The 26,919-nt window shown below is 37.9% G+C and overlaps 2 protein-coding genes and 1 pseudogene across 2 annotated transcripts in view; all 3 read left to right on the forward strand.

Moving 5' to 3' along the window:
* The first annotated feature begins 146 nt into the window (after positions 1-146).
* TAAR2 (trace amine-associated receptor 2) lies at positions 147-7,313 on the forward strand. The gene is made up of 2 exons (XM_012474376.2): positions 147-182; positions 6,318-7,313. The coding sequence occupies exon 2, from the start codon at positions 6,393-6,395 to the stop codon at positions 7,311-7,313; it is 921 nt and encodes a 306-aa protein (XP_012329799.2). The 5' UTR covers positions 147-182; positions 6,318-6,392.
* A 400-nt stretch (positions 7,314-7,713) lies between these two features.
* TAAR5 (trace amine associated receptor 5) overlaps positions 7,714-26,919 on the forward strand; it is a 38,682-nt gene continuing 19,476 nt past the window's right edge. Inside the window, exons 1-3 of the mRNA XM_064360398.1 lie at positions 7,714-7,761; positions 23,465-23,642; positions 24,228-24,324. The gene's annotated coding sequence lies outside the window, so the exon portion shown is untranslated. The remainder of the gene's footprint in view (positions 7,762-23,464; positions 23,643-24,227; positions 24,325-26,919) is intronic.
* On the forward strand, positions 23,365-24,697 carry TAAR3P (trace amine-associated receptor 3 pseudogene; annotated as a pseudogene).

Raw genomic sequence — 26,919 nt, forward strand, 5'->3', positions numbered from 1 at the left:
GCAGTGGTCCTAGGCAGAGCCAACCGAGATCACATAGAGCCCTCTAATTTTTATTCACAAAGGACCTGGGCTGCTTCTAATGACCAGGGTTATATTTAATCTACATCTAGGGTATCTTGCCTCCCAAGGCTGTTCCACCACAGCAACATGAACTTTCCCATTTCAAAAGAACAGACAAAAAGGTAGGTCTTTAAACATATGAGTAGCTTTAAACCAGTGGCATCTGAGAAGATTTTGGCATAATCATGTGAATTATTTACGAAGATAATAATTATGCTCAATTTCTCCAGATCTAAGAGGATTAATATGTACTTTTAATCACATTTATGCGAAGAAAAAAGAGGAAGGCGAAGGGAAGGCCTCAGTGACTAGCATTTGAGACAAAATATACACTGACTGTCTCAGATCTTTCTGAAATGATGAAGGACACATATCTTATTTTTTCTGCTTGAATCAGAGATCCCATGCATGTGTGGTTGAGATCAGGCTCCTTAGGACCCTCCATAACACAAGGGCTCAGATTTGTTTTCACAGCCTTTATGTAATAGCAGACCTAGAGCCTTAAATGCTGTAGGTGATAAAAACTTAGGTAAGCGGAGACTCCTGGGAGGATGAAGGAGTGATTTAAGCTCATTGAGCTGTTAAACTTTTGAACAACAAGGATTTTGTTTTTGTTTCTGTTTTTTTCACTTTCAGATTCAATCCCCTTAAGACTAATTGTTAAGTTATAAATCAGCACGATTCACATAGTTTGAGTCTTTCGGTTCCATATAAACATTCAGAGTATTTAGAGAAGAAGCAAAGAAAAAAGTTCCTCCAGTAAAGAGTTAACAATGGAATCTTCTGCAATGCGACAGGTATGTGGAAGATGTAGGATATGAAACAAAGATCTGTGTTTTCTCTTCCTTGAGGTTTTCTCAAGAAATAAATTGCCACCCTAATAATGCAGCAGATTGCTGGTGCATTGGGTCTTCCTTTTTGAATTTTGGTCATGTTTACAGAGAACGCGTAGGTATGTGGAAGATTGGAGAAGGTGCAGGACTTAATATGAATTTGTAATAAAAGGCAGTCATTTTAATATGTGAATGAAATAACATGCTGCCTTCTGGCAGAGTAACATGTTTACTGAGAAGAATACTTCGAATCCTGGAAAAGGTTACCTCCTTATAAGTGGCTGAACAAATTATTTATCACTGTCTTAAGTATTTAAACTGTCTTAAGTCTTAAGTATTAAGATAGTTACCTGGCCTTTTCCTTACAATCCCATTTCCTCTCTTTCTTAGGAGAAATCTTGTCTAGTCAAATGTATCCTTGAATGTGGTGATTATTGGCAACAAGGAAGGAAAAAAGGAAGGAAGGAAAGAGGGAGGGGAAGTAGCTTTTGATAGTGTGCTACGTATCAGGCATTATGCTAAGGTTATTCATAAGGCTATTCGTATTATATGTTACACTATTCACCCCCAAACCTAAAATGCAATAAAAAAATAAATAAATAAATAAATAAAAATTAAAAAAATAATAATTAAAAAAAAGTCATTAACATTAAATATTTGATAGAAATTGAACAATTGAAAGAAATCAATAGTTTGGGTAAGCACAAAATAATTCAAGAAAATGAGAAATAATGATTACCTGGCGGAAAGCCATAGTGAAGTCCACTAAGTCTTAAAAGTGGTTACTAAAGCAGAGGAATATTTGTTTACTAATGAATCATTAATCAAATGTAAAGACGAGGCAAAATTAAAAGCCATCACATTAGAAATATCAGAAAATTCTTCTTCCTCCTCCCTACCCCTAAAAAAAGAAAAAATAATAATAAAAAATTAGAAAAAATAGAAAATTCTTTATCATTGTGGTCATGGTCCCACAGTTTGATCACTTTCTCAGGCAATATAGAAAACACTTATATTTTAACAATTTAGTAGAGTACAAATCATGCTTTATTCATAAGAGGAATGGGCAAATGATTCATTATATTACAAATCTTCATTTTTTTATGTCTGAGCTTCTTTTAGAAACTTAATAGTAATGGCAAAAAGATCTGACTTTCCATTTAACTCTATGACAATCCATCCATGTATCTAAGGATGCTTATGTTAACAGGTTTAAAAAAATAGAAAAAGTGACCCTTGAAAACTATAGACTTTAAAATACTACTTTTGCATTTAGCTTTCCATAGATATGAAAGATATGGTTCTTGAAAGGTTTAAACTGATTATAGATGTCACATGCAAGAACTATGTCAAATAAATTATGGGGGCTGTAATATTTAAATGGAATTAAAATTATTATTTGATGAATTCATCAAATAATCATCTGATATACTTCTCTATACTTTGTGGCATGCGTATGAGGAATTTATGTGTGAATATAGACATCATATTATGTGTTTCAAAGAACTTCACTACTAAGATAATTGTGTAATTAAAGTTTCTGACTGTTAAAAGGAAAATTAGTCAAACCCTGCAGTCTATGATTTTAGACTTAGAAGGATTCAGCATGATTTTAACAACAGTGGGATGGCAGGATGATTAACAATATCAAAGTCATTAAGCCAGGAACACAAAGAAATTTGCAAACAATTGAATCTTAAAATGTACTGTAGTTGGAACAGGAAACCAAACACCATAGGCTCTCATTCATAAGTGGGAGCTGAACAAGGAGAACATATGGACACAAGGAGGGGAACATCACACACCAAGGCCTGTCGGGGGTGGGGGAGGGGGGTGGTGGGAGGCAAGGGGAGGGAGAACATTAGGACAAATACCTAATGTATGCAGAGCTTAAAGCCTAGATGATGGGTTGATGGGTGCAGCAAACCACGACGGCACATGTATAATACCTATGTAACAAGCCTGTATGTTCTGCACATGTATCTTAGAACTTAAAGTAAAAGAAAGAAAACACTATTGTGAAAATGTCTTTAGCACAAGAATGTTGTATGTGTGTTAAAAGGACATTATTTGTTACTTGTTATTTCTTTTAGCTTTACTTTGTAAAAAGTAAAGTGATTTTAAAATAAACCAACAAAATTTGCTTTGGATCTCCTATGCTGTTAAATGAGCATGCTGAAGGTGATCAGAAATCCTTTTTTCTTTTTGATAATCCTGCATTTTCTCTCAGTATTTTCTTCTGTGGTGATGCCTAACTGGTCAGTAGGTGGGTAACAAAAAAGGACAAGTAGCTAAAAAATGTAGTACTGAGAGAGAGGAAAATCTCTCACTTCTCTTTTTTTTCTCTCTGTTTTCTTTTCTTCTCTTTTCTTTTTTTCTGTGACAATGCTAGGAAGAGCAAAATGCTATTTGTATACATTAGAAACCCCTACTTTTTAATGTGTCTTTTTAAAATTTTTATTTTCATGTTTTGAAACTTTTATTTTAAGTTGGGGGGTACCTGCGAAGGTTTGTTACATAGGTGAACTCGTGTCACTGGGGTTTGTTGTACAGATGATTTCATCACCCAGGTATTAAGCTCAGTACCCAGTAGTTCTCTTTTCTGCTCCTCTCCCTCCTCCTGCCCTCCCTCACCAAGTAGACCCCAGTGTCTGTCCTTTCCTTCTTTGTGTTCATAAGTTCTCATTGTTTAGCTTCCACATATAAGTGAGAGCATGCAGTATTTGGTTAGATACCCCAATTTTAGCTGCTAAAAATGAATATAGTTAAAGAAATGGTTGTACACATTTTAGACAGATCTGGATAAAACTGTGCTGATGAAACCCTTTCATGAATAAGTCAGCTGTCTCTGTAAACAGCATTTAGGATGTGGGCAGAGATCTCAAATGCATTTTGGTAGTGTTTCCATTTTGTGGTATGCAATCACCTAGGTAAGAGGTATGAAGATCTTTAGTTCTATTGCTCAAATATCCCGTCACACATCAGGCCATTCGTTCTCTGCAAGTGGGGACGAGGCCTGCAAGGAGAAAGAATAAGGAGGAGAAAACTGCCTTGGACTCACCGCTTGGCGTTGGTTGGAGAAAGCTTTTAATTTCAAAACTGTTCTCACTCTCTTTTAGCTCACTTGATTACTTTAATTTAAAAAAATCATTACCCAAATTTAAGAACAAAGTGGGAAATCTCTTTTGACTAATGTTGGCTAAGAACACTTTTCCTATCGAGGAATGATAATGAAACTAGAAAGTCTTTCTTCTCTCATTCTATTCTCCCCCTCCCCTCCATATTTTCTCTGCTGTGTTTTAGGGGTCCCTGAGAATTCCTTTTAGAAGGTCTCAGAACACATACAGCTGCATGTCTTTTCTTTATTCTACTTTCCATGTAGAACAGGACTTTTCTCTTCTGTTCAAATTCTACTCACCCATTGAGACCCAGATCAAAAGTCATATCCTCGCTGCAACATTCCTGTGTAGCCCAACTTGAAACTATCTTGTCCATTTTTGATCTTTGATTGTACATTTTGCCTGGATCTGGTTTTGGTCAGGTAATCACCACTATTGCTTTCATCTGCAGTGCAGAATCATTTAGGGTTTTTGTTTTTTGTTTTTTTGAGACAGAGTCTCACTCTGCTGCCTAGGCTGGAGTGCAGTGGCACAATCTCGGCTCACTGCAACCTCTGCCTCTCGGGTTCAAGCGATTCTCCTGCCTCAGCTTCCCAAGTAGCTGATACAATAGGCACTCACCACCACATTCGGCTAATTTTTGTGTTTTTAGTAGAGACAAGGTTTCACCATCTTGGCCAGGCTGATCTTGAACTCCTGACCTTGTGATCCACCCGCCTCGGCCTCCCAAAGTGCTGGGATTACAGGCATGAGCCACCGTGCTTGGCCAGAATCATTTAGGTTTTCAGTGTTGATGGGCTTTGTCTCTTCAGCTGCATTGTAGAATCTCTGCTGCCAGGGTTTATGTTCATGCTTTCTTCTTCCTTTCCTTGTATGTTGCATATTGTGGGCATTCAAGAAAAATGTCTTGCTCTATTTGTGATGTGCTCTTATAAGGGTTGAGAATTTATTGGTTTATACCTTGGTAACTGATAAGTCTGATATGCATGAGGTCACTGAAGGCCAAAGGCATTTCTGCAATATTGAGTTATGCTTTGCATATAGACAGCTCTTTTTTTCTTAACTTACCTTTTAAAAAGAAAGTCATTCTAATTTATGAACATGTTACATTTCAAATATATATTAAAGAATAACATGCAGATTTTAATATGCAAAATGAGCATTCTGGGCCAACTCAAGGAGGGCATATGCTTAATTTTCTTGTAGTGGAGATGGCTTGCTTTCTAAAAGCTCTGTAGCCCTCTGCTCATTTGTGTGGCCTACACATGGAAAGTTGTCAGGCTGTCATTGCACTGGGCTCTGAGAAGGTGCACTTACTCGTCACGAAGAGCTGAGGGTTTGTCCAGCTTTGGCAGCTTTGGTCTCCGCCCACCTCTGACAGCTGCTCTGGCTGATGCGATGCTTGTTAAGACTTCACAATTTGCTGAAGAGATTGACTCTACCAGATAATTAGGGGTCATTAAATGATTATTCCCCCTTAAAACAACATTGGCATGAATAAAACAAAGCACAGTGAAAATAATGAACACAAGAATGAAATTATTTTCAAATAATAACCTCCTGATCTCACAGATAATAGATCACAATCAAATCAAATCTGATTATATATTTCCAACTCCTTGGAAGAAGAAGTTCATGTGCTGTCTGATAAATATCTATTCCTCCCACACACAGGAAGATGAATAAGAGTTAACTCAATCATTTGTTTTTTAATTCTTTTAAATTTCAAAGCCTGGCATAAAGTGAGTATAGAGGAAAGTATGGAGTAAATAATGTTGGTTTTTTTTTTTTTTTTTTTTTTTTTAGACGGAGTTTCGCTCTTGTTACCCAGGCTGGAGTGCAATGGCGCGATCTTGGCTCACTGCAACCTCCGCCTCCTGGGTTCAGGCAATTCTCCTGCCTCAGCCTCCTGAGTAGCTGGGATTACAGGCATGCGCCACCATGCCTAGCTAATTTTTTTGTATTTTTAGTAGAGATGGGGTTTCACCATGTTGGCCAGGCTGGTCTCCAACTCCTGACCTTAGGTGATCCACCCGCCTCAGCCTCCCAAAGTCCTGGGATTACAGGCTTGAGCCACCGTGCCCGGCTAATAATGATCTTTTAAGCCAATTAGGTCAGAATTCTAAAAAATTACAAATAAAGGTTGAAATAAATGAATGGGAAAGATCATGAGTAATATTGCAGCATAAATTATCTTCCTGGATTCTTCTCTGCCTTTCTTGAGTTTTTCTATGAAAGCATATATAAAACATAGAACATTTTATTTATATTCTGACAAAATTCTACCTGTTCTTTTTTTTTGAAGGAAACATTCGATTGCTCTGAATATGGAAACAGATCTTGCCCAGAAAATGAAAGGTCTCTGGGTGTCCGAGTGGCCATGTATTCATTTATGGCAGGAGCCATATTCATCACAATATTTGGCAATCTTGCCATGATAATTTCCATTTCCTACTTCAAGCAGCTTCACACACCAACCAACTTCCTTATCCTCTCCATGGCCATCACCAATTTCCTCCTGGGATTCACTATCATGCCATATAGTATGATCAGATCGGTGGAGAGCTGCTGGTATTTTGGGCTTACATTTTGCAAGATTCATTATAGTTTTGACCTGATGCTTAGCATAACGTCCATTTTCCATCTTTGCTCAGTGGCCATTGATAGATTTTATGCTATCTGTTACCCATTATGCTATTCCACCAAAATAACTATTCCAGTCATTAAAAGACTGCTACTTCTCTGCTGGTCAGTCCCTGGAGCATTTGCCTTCGGAGTGGTCTTCTCAGAGGCCTATGCGGATGGCATAGAGGGCTATGATATCTTGGTTGCTTGTTCCAGTTCCTGCCCAGTGATGTTCAACAAGCTATGGGGGACCACCTTGTTTATGGCAGGTTTCTTCACTCCTGGGTCTGTGATGGTGGGGATTTATGGCAAAATTTTTGCAGTATCCAGGAAACATGCTCATGCAATCAATAACTTGCCAGAAAATCAAAATAATCAAGTGAAGAAAGACAAAAAAGCTGCCAAAACTTTAGGAATAGTGATGGGTGTTTTCTTATTATGTTGGTTTCCTTGTTTCTTCACAATTTTATTGGATCCCTTTTTGAACTTCTCTACTCCTGTAGTTTTGTTTGATGCCTTGACATGGTTTGGCTATTTTAACTCCACATGTAATCCCTTAATATATGGTTTCTTCTATCCCTGGTTTCGCAGAGCACTGAAGTACATTTTGCTAGGTAAAATTTTCAGCTCACATTTCCATAATACAAATTTGTGTATACAAAAAGAAAGTGAGTAGATTTATTCTGCGTGAATAAATTGAAGCAAAAAGACTAGAACTTAGAAGAATTAAGTTGTTTAAAATGTGCTCATGTGTGCATGTGTGTATTATTTTAGCTACCATAGAAAGTTCTTATCTTTCTAAGGTAAGATAAAAACAGGAAGCTTCTCTTTGAGCCAAAAATCCCTCCAATCGTTTTCAGAATTCTTTACACATCCATTACTTCCTGGTAGAGAGAAAACAAAAGAAAATTAGAAAAGTAAAGAGAACATGGGAAAAGCCAGAGTTGGAAAGGGTAAGACACACAAAAGCTTTTATAATGTTCAAAAGGGGTCAAAACAGGCTGAGTTTGGGAACTGCTTGTACCTCTCCCCACCACAGACTCTTTGTGTGATATTCCCATTCGTTTTTGTTCTTCAGTGTCTTATCAGATGTACTTTGAAACATCAACAACTAAAAATGATAGGTAAGTAAATATAGAAATAACAATTTCAAAAACCCGTATTCTTCCAGGAATCAGTTATGTGTTAGCTGAGAGTTAAGACTATACTAGATTCTGCTGTTGTGAGAACAAATGTTTCTTAATTAAAAGAAGAAATGGCAAACTGAGTAACTGGGGCCACGGGCTCCAGGCGGGTTTTCATTCAGGAGTCTTCTTAATCACAACAGATAATTTCCATGTTACTTGCAGTAGAACTCTGTTCAGTGTCTTCCTTTACTCTGTAGGCTCATCCACATTCTGTATTGCTATTTGGTGTTCTGGTGTTTAATAAATGTGAAATACCTACTAAAAAATTTTGTTTTGAATCCATCATTCTTTTTTGCTTGATATTTATCCTTTTTTTTTTTTTGGAGATGGAGTCTCGCTCTGTCGCACAGGCTGGAGTGCCATGGCATGATCTCGGCTCACTGCACGCACTCTGCCTCCCAGCTGGTTCAAGCAATTCTCTCAGCTTCCCAAGTAGCTAAGAGTATAGGCATCTGTCACCAAGCCAGGCTAATTTTTGTATTTTTATTAGAGACAGGGTTTCACTATATTGGTCAGGCTGGTCTCAAACTCCTGACCTCGTGATCCACCCGCCTTGGCCACCCAAAGTGCTAGGAGTACAGGTGTGAGCCACCGCACCTGGCCTATACATGTGTTTTTTAATAACAGAGGAGTGGGAGGGAGAAATAAAGAAGAAAATTATTAACTTTAGGTTGAGAACCATTAATAACTGATGGGCTGTGACCAGTGATGTGTTGGTGTAAGTTCAGCACTGGGCTCTAAAAAAAAAAGGCCTAATTTATAGAGTTTGATGATTTCCACAGTATATAAATTTAATAAGTCTTCCCTTATAAGTGATTTCAACCTATAAATGTAATGTCAACTGGCTTTCAAAATTCGTGAAAAGTTAATCTATTTTTGAAAATAATCACAGGTAGTTCCAGTATACCACTGGCTGCAAACAACACTTTTAATGAAAAGCAAATTAGAATTGAAGAAAATAGGTAATATCAAAATACATTGCTTGCACTGAGGCTAGGTATAGCCTCATAAAGTTTTATTTTCAGAGTCTCTGAGTATGTGTGTGTGTATGTGTGTGTGTTTATATGGTAGTAAACTGTGTTTCACTGAAATATTCCTTGTTTAATTTCTTCATTTACATTATAGCAATGAAAATTGTGAGTTTTCAAGAAGAGAGTAGTTATATCAGGTGCAGTTATGAAAGCAAATTTGTCAGTGCCTTTTCAATGAACTTTTACGTTTCAAAATGTAACCACCCTGCTGTGTTCTAGTGAGGATGACAGAGCAGTTGAGCATCCTGTATGCTTGCTCCCTTCCACCATTCACTCTGCCTTCATTTCCCAGGATTAGTAACGTCATGTCCTTCAATATCCAGAATCTTACAGTAAGCTACAGATGAGAAAACTGAGCCTGGGGGATTTAGTGCTTTACCCTGGATTACACAACCAGTTATAAGCACAGGACTAGAGCCCAGCTCTCTTGACTTCTTATTCTGTGTTATTGTTTACTGAACTTTTTTTTTTCAGATTTGTGACATTTTAACTGGATTTTTTTAAAAATAAAGATTTTCAAAATTCAAACGTACAAATCACTGAAGTAAAAGTAAAAATAATCACTGAAGTAAGAATAAAAACTCTCTCCCATCCCAATATCTTCTCATTCAGGAATCAATGCCAGGAATCAATACATTCAGGAATCAAAGTGTAAACAGAAACCTTTGCTGATTCAGGCAATTATTCCTGCCTTGGATATTAGCCAGCATTTAATTGAGCCCGCATGTCTGTGTATTTTCAATATATAGAAAGTACCTAATCTTTTTAGAATGACCATGAAATCACATATAAAATTGTCTTTTATTTGGGGGAAAAAAAACTGAGCCATTAAAAACAAATAGGATATTTCAATATCCCTTAAGAAAGTGAAAAGAGCAGAAGAGCAACCCCACTGGGGATCCACAGTTAGTGCCTGTCTAGACGCTCATGGATCTGGGTTCTCTACTCCAATTCTCTTGACAGCAGAAGCAAACTTATATATGAGTCAGATATCTTAATCCTCTACACTAAACTTTCCGGAATTTCCTGATATCATACCTGCAAAGCCACCAGAAGAGGGTCAATGATTCACAACTAACTTTTCAGGAAAGGGAAGGTACTGGGTCAATCAAAAGAATTGGAAATGTTCTACTATTTTTAAATTATTGCTGATTTATTCTCTTCTTCAAAATAATTGAATAGTGATAGTTGCATTTTATAAAGAATCAGAAATTGTTGAAATGGGTTGCAACTGAGAAGATAGGTTTTAACTAATATATAATTATGATGATATTCTGGTGAAAGAAAGGTCTTAAATTTTCTATCAAAATTCATTTGACAAGTTTGGTAAATTTCTATATAGTGGCATATAAAATACTTTTGCAAAGTATAAGAACTATGCAAGACAAGATTCAGTAAATATAGTTAGGTATTCCAACGATGCTAAAATGTGCTTTCCTCTTTGGCATTATATGTCAATAATAAAAATACTTGTTACATACTGCTTAAATCCAATACTACATATTTTATTTTTATATCCCCTTGCAAGCAGTATTTACTTCTTGTAAAGATAGCAAGATATTCACTTGCCCCCATTTCAGATACAAGGAATGCACAAACTGAAAATGCAGCCTCTCTAGAACAGTTCTTCTCAAATTCAGTGGGCATAAAAATAACATAGGTATCTTGCTAATATGTACAGAGAGGGTTTATTAGCTATCTTATAAATAGCATTTGCCATTTTCCTAGTATTTTAATATTTCCCAAACCACATGTCTCTAATACCATGAGACATGATGCCTGCCCATTAACTAGGTTTTCATGATGTGTTAGAATGAACTTCTTTCCACTTAATTCAACAAGCAGTTACTGGTAACCTGCCATGTATATGGCTCTGTGTTAACTGTTGCAAGGGTTAGCAGGTTAATTGTATGTTGTCTCACTTCCCAAGTAATTTACAGTTAGGAGAAGGCAGTGTACTAGAAGAAGAAAACATAGGTATTTGAAATTGTGGTCACCTGTAAGATAAGGGAGTGGAACCACCTGTCCGGAGAACTTCGGCCAGCCTGATGGTCTATAGTTAGATTAACTTCAACTGAGAGAGTCTTCTGAATGGAAATGATATTTGTGCTGAGCCCTGAAGAGGTCAGAGATGAAGGAATGGCAATCGGATGGAGGAAAGGGAGTTGTCCAAGCATTGGAGTGGGCACTTATATGACAATGTAGGGACTACAATGGCTAAAGGTGGCTGAAGTGTTGCTGACCGAAGGGAGAACAGGCTGCAGCCAGGGTTTCCCTGAAAACACAGGCCAAAAAGACACACTTATCACATACATGCACGACCATACTCTGTTGTTCTAGCCAAGGTGTGTTTTCCCAGACTCTTTTCCTTTTATCTACCAAAAAAAAGCAAACATAGTCTGGGTGAGAGATTTATTTAGAATAATTCCTCTTGCCCACCCCTCTACCAATGGATTCTCTGATATTTCGTTTTAGTAGAGATTCTTCTCTTCTGCTAGTTTTTGCATAATGGTATGGTTTATAGCTAATTATAACACAAACATTTTAGTTTTCATTTTCACTCTCCTTTCTTCCCTTTCTCTCTGAAATAGAAGTTGCTCTTCCTGTTCTGTGTGTGTATTTTCTGTCAATTAAAATGTTTTTCCTATTCCCAGCTACGTTTTAGAAGAAAATATTTTCAAGGCATCATCTCTGCCCATTGCCAAGTGCCATGTGCTTTTGTAAAACTTACTGGTGAACTGTGAGTGATTTAGGATAAATACGTCATTTATACGATAGATAATATTGTTTACTTTTTGACATTAGGATGTATAAACTACTATATATCATTATAAAGTGGATTTATAAGAGAAATATTTGCCTCTGTTTATCTTCAGTTTTAGTGCTAACTTTGAATATAGTCTACTTATTGTAAATCCTGAAATGGCTTCATTATATACATTCATAATATTCATTATGGTTTATATTAGAGAATTAACCAGAAAAAATCAATATTATGGATTTCTATAAATGTCAAATTCTTATTTATCTTTTCTATAATAGCACACATCCCATGTATACATTTGTAATAAGATGCTAGTCCAAATTATTAAAATTACCCAAGAAATTGTGCTGTTACCCTGTTGTCTTCGTTTTAACAAGTTTAATAAAAATTAACAGAAATCTCCTCTTTAGTTGAAATTTGCTTTTAGACTAAGAATAATTCTGAAAGTTATAAAAATGTAATGTATGTTTGAGTTTGTGGCTTATGATCAGTTTTTAATGAATTATATAAAAATTAGCATAATTTTCTGACCTATAGCAAGAGCAATCATCGCTAGTGTTAGCTCTAGGTCCTAAAATTGGTATTAGTTTTGATATGACACTCTTTCTTTTACCTGGAACACCACAAATAGGCATTCAGAAGAGCCTATGTTTTGCGGAAGCTAGTTTGAAATTACATGTGGTTCTGCTTAGCAGTTACCTAATTAGTCTGCTAATTAGTCTGCTAAATTTTAGACTTCAGTCTTAAATTCCAAGAGCCCTAGGGCAGAATTTAAAGGACAATTATTTATGACATTATCCAAATTTGTGTTCAAATGAGAGTCCTTTAAAAATTTGCTTCTTTGTACATTTAATTTGAGTTAACATATTGAGGAAGTGGCACACTATTGCTTCTATCTTCCTTTGCTGCTCTTTCTTATCTATTTTTCCAACAGAGAGAAATGAAAGAAAATTATAATTTAGATTGATTTATATGTTTGTACATACATACATAGGTGGCAATGGCAATTGTAAGTTCCTTACCCAAATAGGTAGGTCCTAGAAGAGGAGAACATGTCTCATGGCAATAGTGACATTTTTATTTGGTGCTATGTAGAGCACATATACAAATGCGTGCCTCCATGGCTGGAACCATGATTATAATCTACTCGGGTTATTTTGTATTCATCCTTGAAGGCTATGAAAATTAGATTCCTAACTTGGTGTTGCTGTTAAGTCATCTCTGCCTCCTATTAAAATGAATGTGTCCAGACTATCAAAGAGTCTCTTCAGCAAGCATTAACTCCATGATATATTGCATTGCAAATCTAACTTTTTCCAAATGTATGTGGCTGGAGATATGCCAACCTTAACAGTCAGTGCTTAAAACTAAAACTTGGCTGGGTGCGGTGGCTCATGCCTGTATTCCTAGCACTTTGGGAGTCCAAGGTGGGCAGATCACAAGGTCAGGAGATCAAGACCATCCTGGCCAACATGGTGAAATCCTGTCTCTATTAAAATACAAAAAATTAGCCGGGCATGGTGGTGTGTGCCTGTAGTCCCCACTTGAAACCAGGAGGCAGAGGTTGCAGTGAGCTGAAATCATGCCACTGCACTCCAGCCTGGCCAACAGAGCAAGACTTTGTCTCACAAAAACAAAACAAAACAACACAACACATAAAAACTAAAACTTGAGGAAAAGGAAAAGGTCCTAGGGTGAAATTATTTATAATTATTAATATTTGAACATTTGTAACTTAAAAAATGACAGTTTCATAGCGGCTCTGTGATTGAACATAATAGATGACATAAAAGTCTAAAAAAATTAAAGGAACTACCATAATTTTTATGAAGAAAAGCAGGAAGGAAGGCAGGAACAATGCTAGTGACCGCAAAGATCTGCATGTCAACTTCAAACTTACAAACATGCTATGAAACAGTGAAAGCTTATTTGCAAATCAGTTAGTTGGAAATTAGAATACAGTTTTCCAAAAGGACATTGTCATTTTGTTAAAGCTGGTTATTGTGAGCCTCGTTTCTTACTAGAAAGATGCCCCACTATGGGATGTTAAGATAATGAGGCTAGAAACTGCACTTCGTAATAAATCTTTGTAAATATTTCATTTGTGGCCTTCTCTAGTTCTGAAAGTACATGAATTTTTCCTTATGTATATAGGAAGTTGCACATAGTGGAAGATTTGATCTCATGTTGAAACATCTTATAGAATCTTCCCAATACTTAAAACATGGGACAGTTACTTATATGTAAGACCTATCTGAGGTTGCTTATATGTCATAACTGCATCAATAAGGTCATAGGGACAACTGGGCTGTGGCAGAGTCTCCTGTGTAATTATAAATGTTAACTGCACATGTATTCAGGGACTTATATTGTATAAGTTTAACTGCAAATCTGTGTTCTCCAACAAAGTCTTTCCTCTCTTTGAGAGAATGTGAGTTTCAACTGAAAGAAAAATCCCAGCTCCTCTAATTGGTAGCTAAGATGTAAGCATTACATATGGGACTGAAAAGAACCAAGACAACCCCATCTTAACACCTCAATGGGACACTGAGGGATGTCGTGCCACCAGCAGTAACACCTCCAGCTGCATTTAGCTGAAATACTCATCACTTTTGTTTGCTTCCATGAACACCATCTATCTCTGTCCAGACTCAGAATCTCTGGTTTTCTCACACTTGCAGGATCAGTAAATATGTCTATACAAAATCTCTCAGCTCCTGTCTAAATGCTACTTTGGAGGGATTATTTTATTTTATTATATTATACTTCAAGTTCTGAGATACATGTGCAGAATGTGCAGGTAGGTTACACAGGTATACAAGTGCCATGGTGGTTTGCTGCACCCATCAACCCATCATCTACATTAGGTATTTCTCCTCATGCTATACCTCCCATAGCTCCCCATCTCCCTAACAGGCCCCGGTGTGTGATGTTCCCCTCCTTGCGTCCTTGAGTTCTCATTGTTCAACTCCCACTTATGAATGTGGACATGCAGTGTTTGGTTTTTTGTTCTTGGGTCAGTTTGCTGAGAATGATGGTTTCCAGCTTCATCCATATCCCCGCAAAGGACATCCTTTGAGTTCATCCCTGCAAATGAACTCATCCTTTTTTCTGGCTGCATAGTATTCCATGGTGTATATGTGTCACATTTTCTTTATTCAGTCTATCATTGATGGGAATTTTGGTTGGTTCCAAGACTTTGCTATTGTGAACAGTGCTGCAATAAACATACTTGTGCATGTGTTTTTATAACAGAATGATTTACAATCCTTTGGGTATATACCCAGTAATGGGATTGCTGGGTCAAATGGTATTTCTGGTTCTAGATCCTTGAGAAATCACCACACTGTCTCCCACAATGGTTGAACTAATTTACACTCCCACCAACAGTGTAAAAGTGTTCCTATTTCTCCACATCCTCTCCAGCACCTGTTTCCCGACTTTTTAATGATCGCTGTTCTAACTGGTGTGAGATGATATCTCATTGTGGTTTTGATTTGGATTTCTCTAATGACCAGTGATGGTCAGCTTTTTTTCATGTGTTTGTTGGCCACACAAATGTCTTCTTTTGAGAAATGTCTGTTCATATCCTTTGCCCACCATTGATGTTTTTTGTTGTTGTTGTTGTTGTTGTTTAAGTTCCTTGTAGATTCTGGATATCAGCCCTTCGTCAGATGGCTAGATTGCAAAAATATTTTCACATTCTGTAGGTTGCCTGTTCACTCTGATGATAGTTTCTTTTCCTGTGCAGAAGCTCTTTAGTTTAATTAGGTCCCAGTTGTCAATTTTAGCTTTTGCTGCCATTGCTTTTGGTGCTTTAGTCATGAAATCTTTGCCCATGCCTATGTCCTGAATGGTATTGCCTAGGTTTTCTTCTAGAGTTTTTATGGTTTTAGGTCTTTCCTTTAAGTCTTCAATCTATCTTGAGTCAACTTTTGTATAAGGTGTAAGGAAGGGTCCAGTTTCAGTTTTCTGCATACAGCTCGCCAGTTTTCCCAACACCACTTATTAAATAAGGAATCCTTTCCCCATTGCTTGTTTTTGTCAGGTTTGTCAAAAATAAGATGGTTGTTGATGTGTGGTGTTATTTCTGGGGGCTCTGTTCTGTTCCATCGGTCTATATATCTGTTTTGGTAGTAGTACCATGCTGTTTTGGTTACCATAGCCTTATAGTATATTTTGAGGTCAGGTAGAGTGATGCCTCCAGCTTTGTTCTTTTTGCTTAGGATGGTCTTGGCTATATGGCTCTTTTTTGGTTCCATATGAAATATAAAGTATTTTCTAATTCTATGAAGAATGTTAATGGTAGTTTGATGGGGATAGCATTGAATCTATAAATTACTTTGGGCAGTATGGCCATTTTCACAATATTGATTCTTCCTATCCATGAGCATGAAATGTTTTTCCATTTGTTTGTGTCCTGTCTTATTTCCTTGAGCAGTGATTTGTAGTTCTCCTTGAAGAGGTCCTTCACATCCCTTGTAAGTTGTATTCCTAGGCATTTATTCTCTTTGTAGCAGTTGTGAATGGGAGCTCACTCATTATTTGGCTCTCTGCTTTACCTATTATTGGTGTATAGGAATGCTTGTGATTTTTGCACATTGATTTTGCATCCTGAGACTTTTCTGATGTTGCTTATAAGTGTAAGGAATTTTTAGGCTGAGATGATGGGGTTCTCTAAATATGCAATCATGTCATCTGCAAAGACAATTTGACTTCCTCTCTTCTTATTTGAATACTCTGTGTTCTTTCTCTTGCCTGATTGCCCTGACCAGAACTTCCAATACTATGTTGAATAGGAGTGGTGAGAGAGGGCATCCTTGTCTTGTGCCAATTTTCAAAGGGAATGCTTCAAGCTTTTGCCCGTTTAGTATGATATTGACTGTGAGTTTGTCATATATAGCTCTTATAATTTTGAGATACATTGAATCAATACCTAGTTTATTGAGTGTTTTTAGCATGAAGGGGTGTTGAACTTTATTGAAGGCTTTTTCTGCATCTACTGAGATAATCATGTGGTTGTTGTCATTGGTTCTGTTTATGTGGTGGATTACATTTACTGATTTGTGTATGTTGAACCAGCCTTGACTCCCAGGTAGGAAGTCAACTTGATCTTGGAAGATAAGCTTTTTGATGTCCTGCTGGATTTGGTTTGCCAGTATTTTATTGAGGATTTTTGCATCGATGTTCATCGGGGATATTGGTCTGAAATCTTCTGGTGGTGGTGTGTCTCTGCCAGGTTTTGGTATCAGGATAATGTTGGCCTCATAAAATGAGTCAGGGAGGAATCCCTCTTTTTTTATTGTCTGGAATAGTTTCAGAAGGAATGGTACCACCTCCTCTTTGTACCTCTGATAGAATTCCACTGTGAATCTGTCTGGTCCTGGGCTTTTTTTGGTTGGTAGACTATTAATTACTGCCTCAATTTTAGAACTTGTTATTGGTCTATTCAGGGATTCTACTTCTTCCTGATTTAGTCTTGGGATCATGTATGTATTCAGGAATTCATCCATTTCGCCTAGATTTTCTAGTTTATTTGTGTAGAGGTGTTTTTAGTATTTTCTGATGGTAGTTTGTATTTCTGTGGGATCTGTGGTGATATTCCCTTCATCATTTTTTATTGTGTCTTTTTGATTCTTCTCTCTTTTCTTCTTTATTAGTCTGGCTAGTGGTATTTTTTATCTTTTCAAAAAATCACCTCCTGGATTCATTGATTTTTTTGAAGGGTCTTCCTGTGTCTCTATCTCTTTCAGTTCTTCTCTGATCTTTGTTATTTCTTGTTTTCTGCCAGCTTTTGAATTTGTTTGCTCTTGCTTCTCTAGTTCTTTTAATTGCGATGTTAGGGTGTCAATTTTAGATCTTTCCTGCTTTCTCTCATGGTCATTTAGTGCTATAAATTTCCCTCTAAACACTGCTTTGGCTGTGTCCCAGAGATTCTGGTATGTTATGTCTTTGTTCTCATTGGTTTAAATGAACTTATTTATTTTTGCCTTAATTTTGTTATTTACCCAGTAGTCATTCAGGAGAAGGTTGTTCAGTTTCCATGTAGTTGTGTGGTTTTGAATAAGTTTCTTAATCCTGAGTTCTAATTTGATTGCACTGTTGTCTGAGAGACTGTTTGTTATGATTTCCTTTCCTTTGCATTTGTGGAGGAGTGTTTTACTTCCAATTATGTGGTCAATTTTAGAAGAAGTGTGATGTGGTGCTGAGAAGAGAATGTGTATTCTGTGGATTTGGGGTGGAGAGTTCTGCAGATGCCTATTAGGTCCTCTTGGTCCAGAGCTGAGTTCAAGTCCCGAATATCCTTGTTAATTTTCTGTCTAGTTGATCTAATATTGACAGTAGGGTGTTAAAGTCCCCCACTATTATTGTGTGGGTGTCTAAGTCTCTTTGCAGGTCTCTAAGAACTTGTTTTGTGCATCTGAGTGCTCCTGTATTTGGGTGCATATATATTTAGGATAGCTAGCTCTTCTTGTTGCATTGATTGCTTTACCATTATGTAACTCCCTTCTTTGTCTCCTTTGATCTTGGTCGTTTAAAGTCTGTTTTATCAGAGAGTGGGATTGCAACCTCTGCCTTTTTTTTACTTTCCATTTGCTTGGTAAATATTTCTCCATCTCTTTATTTTGAGCCAATGTGTGTCTTTGCACTTAAGATGGGTCTCCTGACCACAGCACACTAATGTGTCTTGACTCTTTATCCAATTTGCCAGTCTATGTCTTTTAATTGGGTCATTTAGCCAGTTTACATTTAAGATTAATATTGTCATGTGTGAATTTGATCCTGTCATTATGATGCTTACTGATTATTTTGCCTGTTCATTGATGCAGTTTCTTCACAGTGTCAATGGTCTTTACATTATGGAATGTTTTTGCAGTGGCTGGTACTGGTTTTTCCTTTCCATATTTAGTGCTTCCTTCAGGAGCTCTTGTAAGGCAGACCTAGTGGTGACAAAATCTCTCAGCATTTGCTTGTCCGTAAAGAATTTTGTTTCTCCTTTGCTTATGAAGCTTAGTTTGGCTGGATATGAAATTCTGCATTGAAAATTATTTTCTTTTTTTTTTTTTTTTGAAAATTATTTTCTTAAAGATGTTGAATATTGGGCCCCCACTCTCTTCTGGCTTGTAGGGTTTCTGCAGAAAGATCTGCTGTTAGTCTGATGGGCTTCCCTTTGTGGGTAACCCAACCTTTCTCTCTGGCTGCCTTTAACATTTTTTTCTTCATTTCCACCTTGGTGAATGTGATGATTATGTGGCTTGGGATTGCTCTTCTTAAGGAGTATCTTTGTGGTGTTCTCTGTATTTCCTGAATTTGAACATTGGTCTATCTTGCCAGGTTGGGGAAGTTCTCCTGGATAGTATCCTGAAGTGTTTTTCCAACTTGGTTCCCTTCTCTGTCACTTTCAGGTACACCAATCAAATGTAGGTTTGGTCTCTTCGCATTATCCCATATTTCTTGGAAGCTTTGTTCATTTTTTTTTCATTCTTTTTTCTTAAATCTTGTCTCAACACTTTATTTCATTAAGTTAATCTTCAATCTCTGATATTATTTCTTCCACTTGATTGATTTGGCTATTGATACTTGTGTATGTTTCATGAAGTTCTCATGCCATGTTTTTCAGCTCCATCAGGTCATTTATGTTCTTTTCTAAACTGGTTATTCTAGTTAGCAGTTCCTGTAACCTTTTATCAGGGTTCCTAACTTCCTTGCATTAGGTTGGAACATTCTCCTTTAGCTTGGAGGAGTTTGTTATTATCCACCTTCTGAAGCCTACTTCTGTCAATTCATCAAACTCATTCTCTGTCCAGTTTTGTTCCCTTGCGGGCATGGAGTTGTGTTCCTTTGGATGAGAGGAGGCATTCTGGTTTTTTGAATTTTCATCCTTTTTGCACTGGCTTTTCCTCATCTTTGTGGATTTATCTACCTTTGGTCATTGATGTTGGTGAGCTTTGGATGGAGTTTCTGTGTGGACATTCTTTTCGTTGATGTTAATACTATTTCTTTCTGTTGGTTAGTTTTCCTTCTAACAGTCAGGCCTCTCTGCTACAGGTCTGCTGGAGTTTGCTGGAGGTCCACTCGAGACCCTGTTTGCCTGTATCACCAGTGGAGGCTGCAGAACAGCAAAGACGGCTGCTTGTTCTTTCCTCTGGAAACTTCGTCCCAGAGGGCCATCCATCAGATGCCAGCTGGAGATCTCCTATATGAGGTGTCTGTTGACCCCTGCTGGGAGGTGTCAAGGTCTCAAGCCCTGTGCTGGGAGATCCACTACTCTCTTCAGAGCCAGCAAGCAGGAATGTTTAAGTCTGCTGAAGCTGCGCCCACAGCCACCACTTCCCTTAGGCACTCTGTCCCAGGGAGATGGGGGTTTTATCTATAAGCCCCTGACTAGGTCTGCTGCCTTTCTTTTAGAGATGCCTTGCCCAGAGAGGAGAAACCTAGAGAGGCAGTCTGACTATAGCTGAGCTGTGGAGGGCTCTGTTCAGTTCAGACTTCCCAGAGACTTTATTTACACTGTGACGGAAAAACAGTCTACTCAAGCCTTAGTAATGGCAGATACCCCTTTCCCCACCAAGCTCGAGTGTCCCAGGTCAACTTCAGACTGCTATGCTGGCAGCAAGAACTCCCAACCAGTGGATCTGAGCTTGCTGGGCTCCTTGGGGTTGGGATCTGCTGGGCTAGACCACTTGGCTTTCTGGCTTCAGCCCCTTTCCAGGGGAGTGAACAGTTCTGTCTCACTGACGGTCCAGGAGCTACTGGGGTAAACAAAACAAAACAAAACAAAAAAAACTCTTGCCGCTAGCTCGGTGTCTGCCCAAAAGGCCGCCCAGTTTTGTGCTTGAAACCCAGCGCCCTGGTGGCATAGGCACCTGAGGGAATCTCCTGGTCTGCGGGTTGCAAAGACTGGGAAAAGCATACTATCTGACCAGAGTGCACCGTTCCTCGCAGCACAGTCCCAGAGGGAGTATTTTATAAGAATACCATCAACGATTCGATACCTGAAGAAATTTTCATGAAGTGTGCTCCTGAAATGAGTCCATTCATTTATAGTGAAGTTTTAAGCACATTGAATTGTTTTCATTGAAACAATGCATATATTTTTAAAACAATAATGATTTACAATTTATTTATATGTTTATTCATTCATAACTCTGGTGTATACTAGAAGGCTTAACTTAGATACTGAGGATCCATTGGTGACAGATAGACAAATTACTTGTCCCATTTACTGTATCAAAATGACATGCCTGGTAAGATGTAGCTGCTACTTAGAGTCTACTTTAGGAAGTAAAGGCAAGAAAAGACAAGATGTGAGTTCATATATAGTTTAACACAGACATAAATTCAACAATTATTTCTCAAGTGCTGTCAGTAATATGCTAAAATGGGGCCCAGGCTAGATGCTCACAACCTTTCCTTTACAATAATGAAAGAATTAAGAGAGGCAATGAGGAGTGGAGGACTACAGTGGACAGAAACACATCCTCAATGTCATTTTTAACAAGAGAAAAGCACACACATTTATTTAAAATAAATTTTGCGTGACACAGGAGACTTCAAAAATGAATACTGCCTCAAAACAGGAAAAACTGGTATTTATTTTTTTCTTTTTTGAGACAGAGTCTTACTCTGCTGCCAGGCTGGAGTGCAGTGGTATGATCTCACCTCACTGCAATCTCTGCCTCCCAGGTTCTAGCAATTCTCCTGCCTCAGTCTCCTGAGTAGCTAGGATTACAGGTGCATACCACCATGCCCAGCTGATTTTTGTATTTTTAGTAAAGACAGGGTTTCACCATGTTGGCCAGGATGGTCTCGATCTCCTGACCTCATGATCCACCCATCTTGGCCTCCCAAATTGCTGAGATTACAGGCATGAGCCACCATGCCCCGGCTGAAACTGCGTATTTTTGTCAACAGTTATGCAAAAATATGACAAAAGGATATGATGTAATAGTAATAAACTGGGGGCTAACTTAACAAGGCCTTTTTGTTAGATTCCTCTTGGTGTCTCTGTGTGACATTCTTTTCCTCTGAGTATAGGACATGAGAGGGTCTTATGGACTATTTTAGGAGAAGACTAGATCATTCTTTTAGGGTCTGCCTCAGGGAAGACGTTGGAGAAGGTCAGAGTAAACTTGCTTCTGCTATTTCTTCAAATACCAAGGTGCCATACTTTGGGGTACCCTATCCTGAACCCCATCAACTTTTCCTTTAAAAATTTTTTTAATTACTATGGATATGTAATAGTTGTACATATTAATGGGGTACCTGTGATGTTTTGATACAGTCAAACAATGTGCAATGGTAAAATCAGCGTAAGTGGAGTATCCATTATCTCAAGCATTTATTATTTCTTTTGTGTTAGGAATATTCCAATTCTACTCTTGTAGTTATATTAATGTTATTATCAACTATAATCACCCTAATGTGCTACTTAATACTAGATTGTATTCATTCTAACTGTATTTTTATATCCATTAACCATTCCCTCTTTATGCCCCTCTCCCCATTATCCCTTCCAGTCTCTGATAACCATCATGCTACTCCCTATCCCCATGAATTCAATGCTTTTTTTGTTTTTAGCTCCCTAAATAAGTGAGAACATGAAATATTTGTCTTTCTATGCCTGGGCATTACAACTAACACAGTGTTCTCCAGTTACACGCATGCTGTTGTATATGACAAGATTCCATTCTTTTTTACAGCTATTTAGCCACGGTGGGAGCCATGGTTATCACTATTTTTGGAAACTTGGTTATAATGGTTTCCATATAGCATTTTAAACAGCTTCACTCTCCCACAAATGTTCTGATCCTCTCCCTGGCAACCATGGAGGTGGGCCTGCTTTTCCGCGGCCCACCAAGCAGACTCTGTGCTTTGTTTTAGGCACAGTGTCAAGCTTTTCTTGAGGCTGCTAGGGGACGGCTTTTCAGGGTGATGTGTATTCCAAAGCCAATAGCAAAGCACACGTGATAATGTATTGGAAGTTTTTATTTATGCAATTTTTCCTCCCTCCTTTATTCAGCCCACTGTGACCAAAAGGAGTCATGTGAGATTTGAGTAACTGGGTCTGTGAGTGTGGAATTTGTAATCCTTATGAGTCTCTCAGGGATGGAACACGTGACATGGCTTCAATGGTTAGAATCTCAGAGAAGCTATAAGACTTAAGAAACACAGGGAAGGAGAATGAAGAGTAGAAGACAGGAGAGGAGGGCAGTGGGTAGGACAGGAAGAGAGTGCAGCAAACAAAGAATCTATGAAGCACTGACCCAGGTGCATAGTTTAACCCATAGCCACATGGCTGTTGAAAGCCATGTTGAAAAGCCATGTTTCATGGTACTGCATGCTTCAGCAGCAATATGCCATTTATAAAAACATTTTCACACAGTTCACAAATGAAGATTTCAAATTATCAAAAGAATGCCTAAAGAAAAACTTTGGTATTTCACTTGGCTTTGGTGTATTACATATTTTTTATGATGCAAGAGATGTTAGCAGCCATATTCAAAAGAGTTCCTAGGAATGTGGCTGCTCAAAGTGAATGTTGACCAAAAATTCTTCAAAATCTCTCAATTCTTTACCAGGAATAAATCAGACAATAGATATTTCTATTTCATCCATCTATCCATCCATCTATCCATCTATGTTGGATAGATGGATGGATAGATGGATGAAATAGAATTAAATAGAATAACTCAGGAAAGAATAAACAGTTGAAAATTTTCATTCTTCCAATGCAACAAGTAACTCAGAAAGCAAACACAGTAAATATAATCTAAAATATTTAAATAAATTACAATTGAAGTGAATTAATAACAGATAACTTTGAAAACTCTTGTATTATTAGGAGCTGAAATTCACTGGAATCATTTCAAGAAGAGAAGAAACAGTGACTCATCCTCCTGGAAAGGAATTTCAAGTGATAAAGCACCATGGATCTAACTTATATTCCCGAAGACCTATCCAGTTGTCCAAAATTTGGAAATAAATCCTGTCCTCCCACCAACCGCTCTTTTCATGTCCGGGTGATAATGTATTCGGTTATGACTGGAGCCATAGTTATCACTATTTTTGGCAACTTGGTTATAATGGTTTCCATATCGCATTTCAAACGGCTTCACTCTCCCACAAACTTTCTGATCCTCTCCATGGCAACCACGGACTTTCTGCTGGGTTTTGTCATTATGCCATACAGCATGGTGCGATCAGTGGAGAGCTGCTGGTACTTTGGGGATGGCTTTTGTAAATTCCACACAAGCTTTGACATGATGCTCAGCCTGACCTCCATCTTTCATCTCTGTTCCATTGCTATGGACCGATTTTGTGCTGTGTGTTACCCTTTACATTACGCAACCACAATGACAAGCTCCACCATAAAGCGACTGCTGGCATTTTGCTGGTCAGTCCCTGCTCTTTTTTCTTTCGGTTTAGTTCTATCTGAGGCCAATGTTTCCGGTATGCAGAGCTATAAGATACTTGTTGCTTGCTTCAATTTCTGTGCCCTTGCTTTCAACAAATTTTGGGGGACAATATTGTTCACTACGTGTTTCTTTACCCCTGGCTCCATCATGGTTGGTATTTATGGCAAAATCTTTATCGTTTCCAAACAGCATGCTCGAGCCATCAGCCATATGCCTGAAAACACAAAGGGGGAAGTGAAAAAACACCTATCCAAGAAAAAGGACAGGAAAGCAGCAAAGACCCTGGGTATAGTAATGGGGGTGTTTCTAGCTTGCTGGTTGCCTTGTTTTCTTACTGTTCTGATTGACCCGTACCTAGACTACTCCACTCCCATAATAATCCTGGATCTTTTAGTGTGGCTCGGGTACTTCAACTCTACTTGCAACCCTCTTATTCATGGCTTCTTTTACCCATGGTTTCAGAAAGCCCTCAAGTACATAGTGTCAGGAAAAATATTTTGCTCCCATTCAGCAACTGCAAATTTGTTTCCTGAAGCACATTAATAAAAAGCCATTATGAAAGTGAATAGAATATTGCAAATGAAGCTGTTATTATTTTGACTTGCAGCACATACCTTAAATCCCCAGATCACTGCAAACATAATACTATTAAATTTCAGTAATCTAGGTAAGTGTACTAAAACCTACACAAGAGGTACATTCACTACCTTTGAGCAGTAAATCAATTACTTGTTAATTTGTTAATTGTTAACTCACTTCCAATCCACACTCACCGCTGACTGGTGGGGAAAATGTACAAAAGAAATATGAAATATAGTTCAGACCCGGCTGGCCTAAGTTTACATACATGAGACAATTACAAAGCAATATAAGAAGATTTTTAAAAGTGTTAGTGGCTTTGGTTCCTATCTGATACCACTCTAGGAATTCAGGAAAAGGAAAATTGTTGTGGCCTGTGGGTCCATGAAGAAAGTGTGCCTTAAGGTTGGCCTTTTTTGTCAACTGCCCGCCTTATCATTTGTCTTGGGAGAATCGTTAACCATCATTTTATAAATTATGCAGTCATTTTCTGATACCTTTAGGCTCTCTACAAAGACTTTTCCATAGGAGAACCAGGTTGATTGTGAATTACCATATGCAATTTGAGCTTTTGCCTTTGTGATTATTTACTTTGGGGTTTACACTTGAAATGACTTTCTGATTCCTGTTTCTCTAGCATCTTAATCCTCATGATATGTCTCCATGATTGGCCAGCAATCACAAGGCCTCTCCCTGTACAAACTGGATTAAGGAGCTCTCCTGCTCAGGGTTTCAGATGACATTTTACCATGGGAAAGCACCTGCAGATCAGCTGGTGAAAGGAGGGTGAAATCGAGTACTTATCCCAGGCAACCTTTCTGCCACGTTGCCCTGGGGCTGGTTGTGTTCCTCTAGGAAAGGCCACCCAGAGCCCCTCTCCATGCAGTCATCCTCTCCGAATTCCCTTGACTGCCTCCTTCCCCTGCCACTTCTGGTCTAGCTGGAGTGGTTGTTCCCTGCTATAGCTGCCCCTGGCTACGAGACTGCTTTTTGCTGGTTTCCTCAAACACTGCTGACACCACACCCTAGTAAATGGTCCTTTATTAAACTCTCCTCAGTTACCCAGGTTGATTGTGCCATCTGTTTCCTGTTGGACCTGATGAAGGTAGCTTTTCATTGCTCTCAGATAAAGTTCTGAAATTCTTCCCAAAGGCATCAAGTTTTGCACGTACTCAACTTGGTCTTGTTTGTCCTTCCACATCAAATCCCTCCTCCCTGCAGCACAGGCCTCTAAAGGAATCACTGCCTCCTCAGTCATTCACCCCATTTGCCCTATGTGGGGAGCTAGTCACCATCCTCATCCATTTGGCTAATTTCTTATTTTATTTTTAAGATCAGTTTGTCAGTTTGAGTTTTCTGTGTTCTTTTTGTGTATAGAAAAGATATGTTGGCCGGGCGTGGTGGCTCAACCTGTAATTCCAGTACTTTGGGAGGCTGAGGCGGGTGGATCATGAGGTTAGGAGATCGAGACCATGCTGGTCAACATGGTGAAACCCCATCTCGACTAAAAATACAAAAATTAGCTGGGCATGGTGGCCCACACCTGTAGTCCCAGTTACTCGGGAGGCTGAGGCAGGAGAATCACTTGAACCAGGGAAGCAGAGGTTGCAGTAAGCAGAGATTGTGCCACTGCACTCCAGCCTGGGCGACAGAGCAAGACTCCATTTCAGAAAAAAAAAAAGAAAAGAAAAGATACTTCAAGGTAATTTTGGCTTTTGTTAAGTAATATTTCACTTATAAAATAATATTGAAAAACCTAACTCTTCTAAAATTTTACTTAACATGTAACTTTTATTTAACTTATAATTATAACTTATAAACAGAAGTTATTCTGTATGTAAATTTAGCAACTTTTAACAACTTTTAAGTGGCAGTTACAGACTAGTGAATTGAATTCCCTTAGTATTTTATTTGAATTTATTAAATTAAAACACTCAAGTTCTCTTATTGATGATTTAATTATTAGACACATAAAATCTTCTATAATCCTTAAATTATAAACTTAATGACTTACAAATACAGTGAATTTGAAGATTCCTAAAACTATAATATCTTTCATAAACATATTAAACTTCTCTTGTGCCTTTCAACTTAAAAATCATGTCTAGATCAATTATTTAATAATATATTCTAAGTGGTAATCACAAAGTTATTGTAAATGTTTTAACATGTTAAATTCTCTTAAACATTATCAATATTATATATGCTAATTTGAATCTTGGTTGTTTTACATACTATCACATATTAGAGGTTCATTTTGTGTCAGTAAACATAGACCTGCCAAATTTTTTGAAAAGTCTAC

Source organism: Aotus nancymaae, unplaced genomic scaffold (assembly GCF_030222135.1).
Source record: "Aotus nancymaae isolate 86718 unplaced genomic scaffold, 86718_ANA_hifiasm-v0.15.2.pri h1tg000040l, whole genome shotgun sequence".
NCBI classification, from domain to species: domain Eukaryota; kingdom Metazoa; phylum Chordata; class Mammalia; order Primates; family Aotidae; genus Aotus; species Aotus nancymaae.

Bases quoted from the DNA above. Each gene is read 5' to 3' on its own strand.
- TAAR2 (XM_012474376.2), top strand. From the start codon at position 6,393: ATGTATTCATTTATGGCAGGAGCCATATTCATCACAATATTTGGCAAT.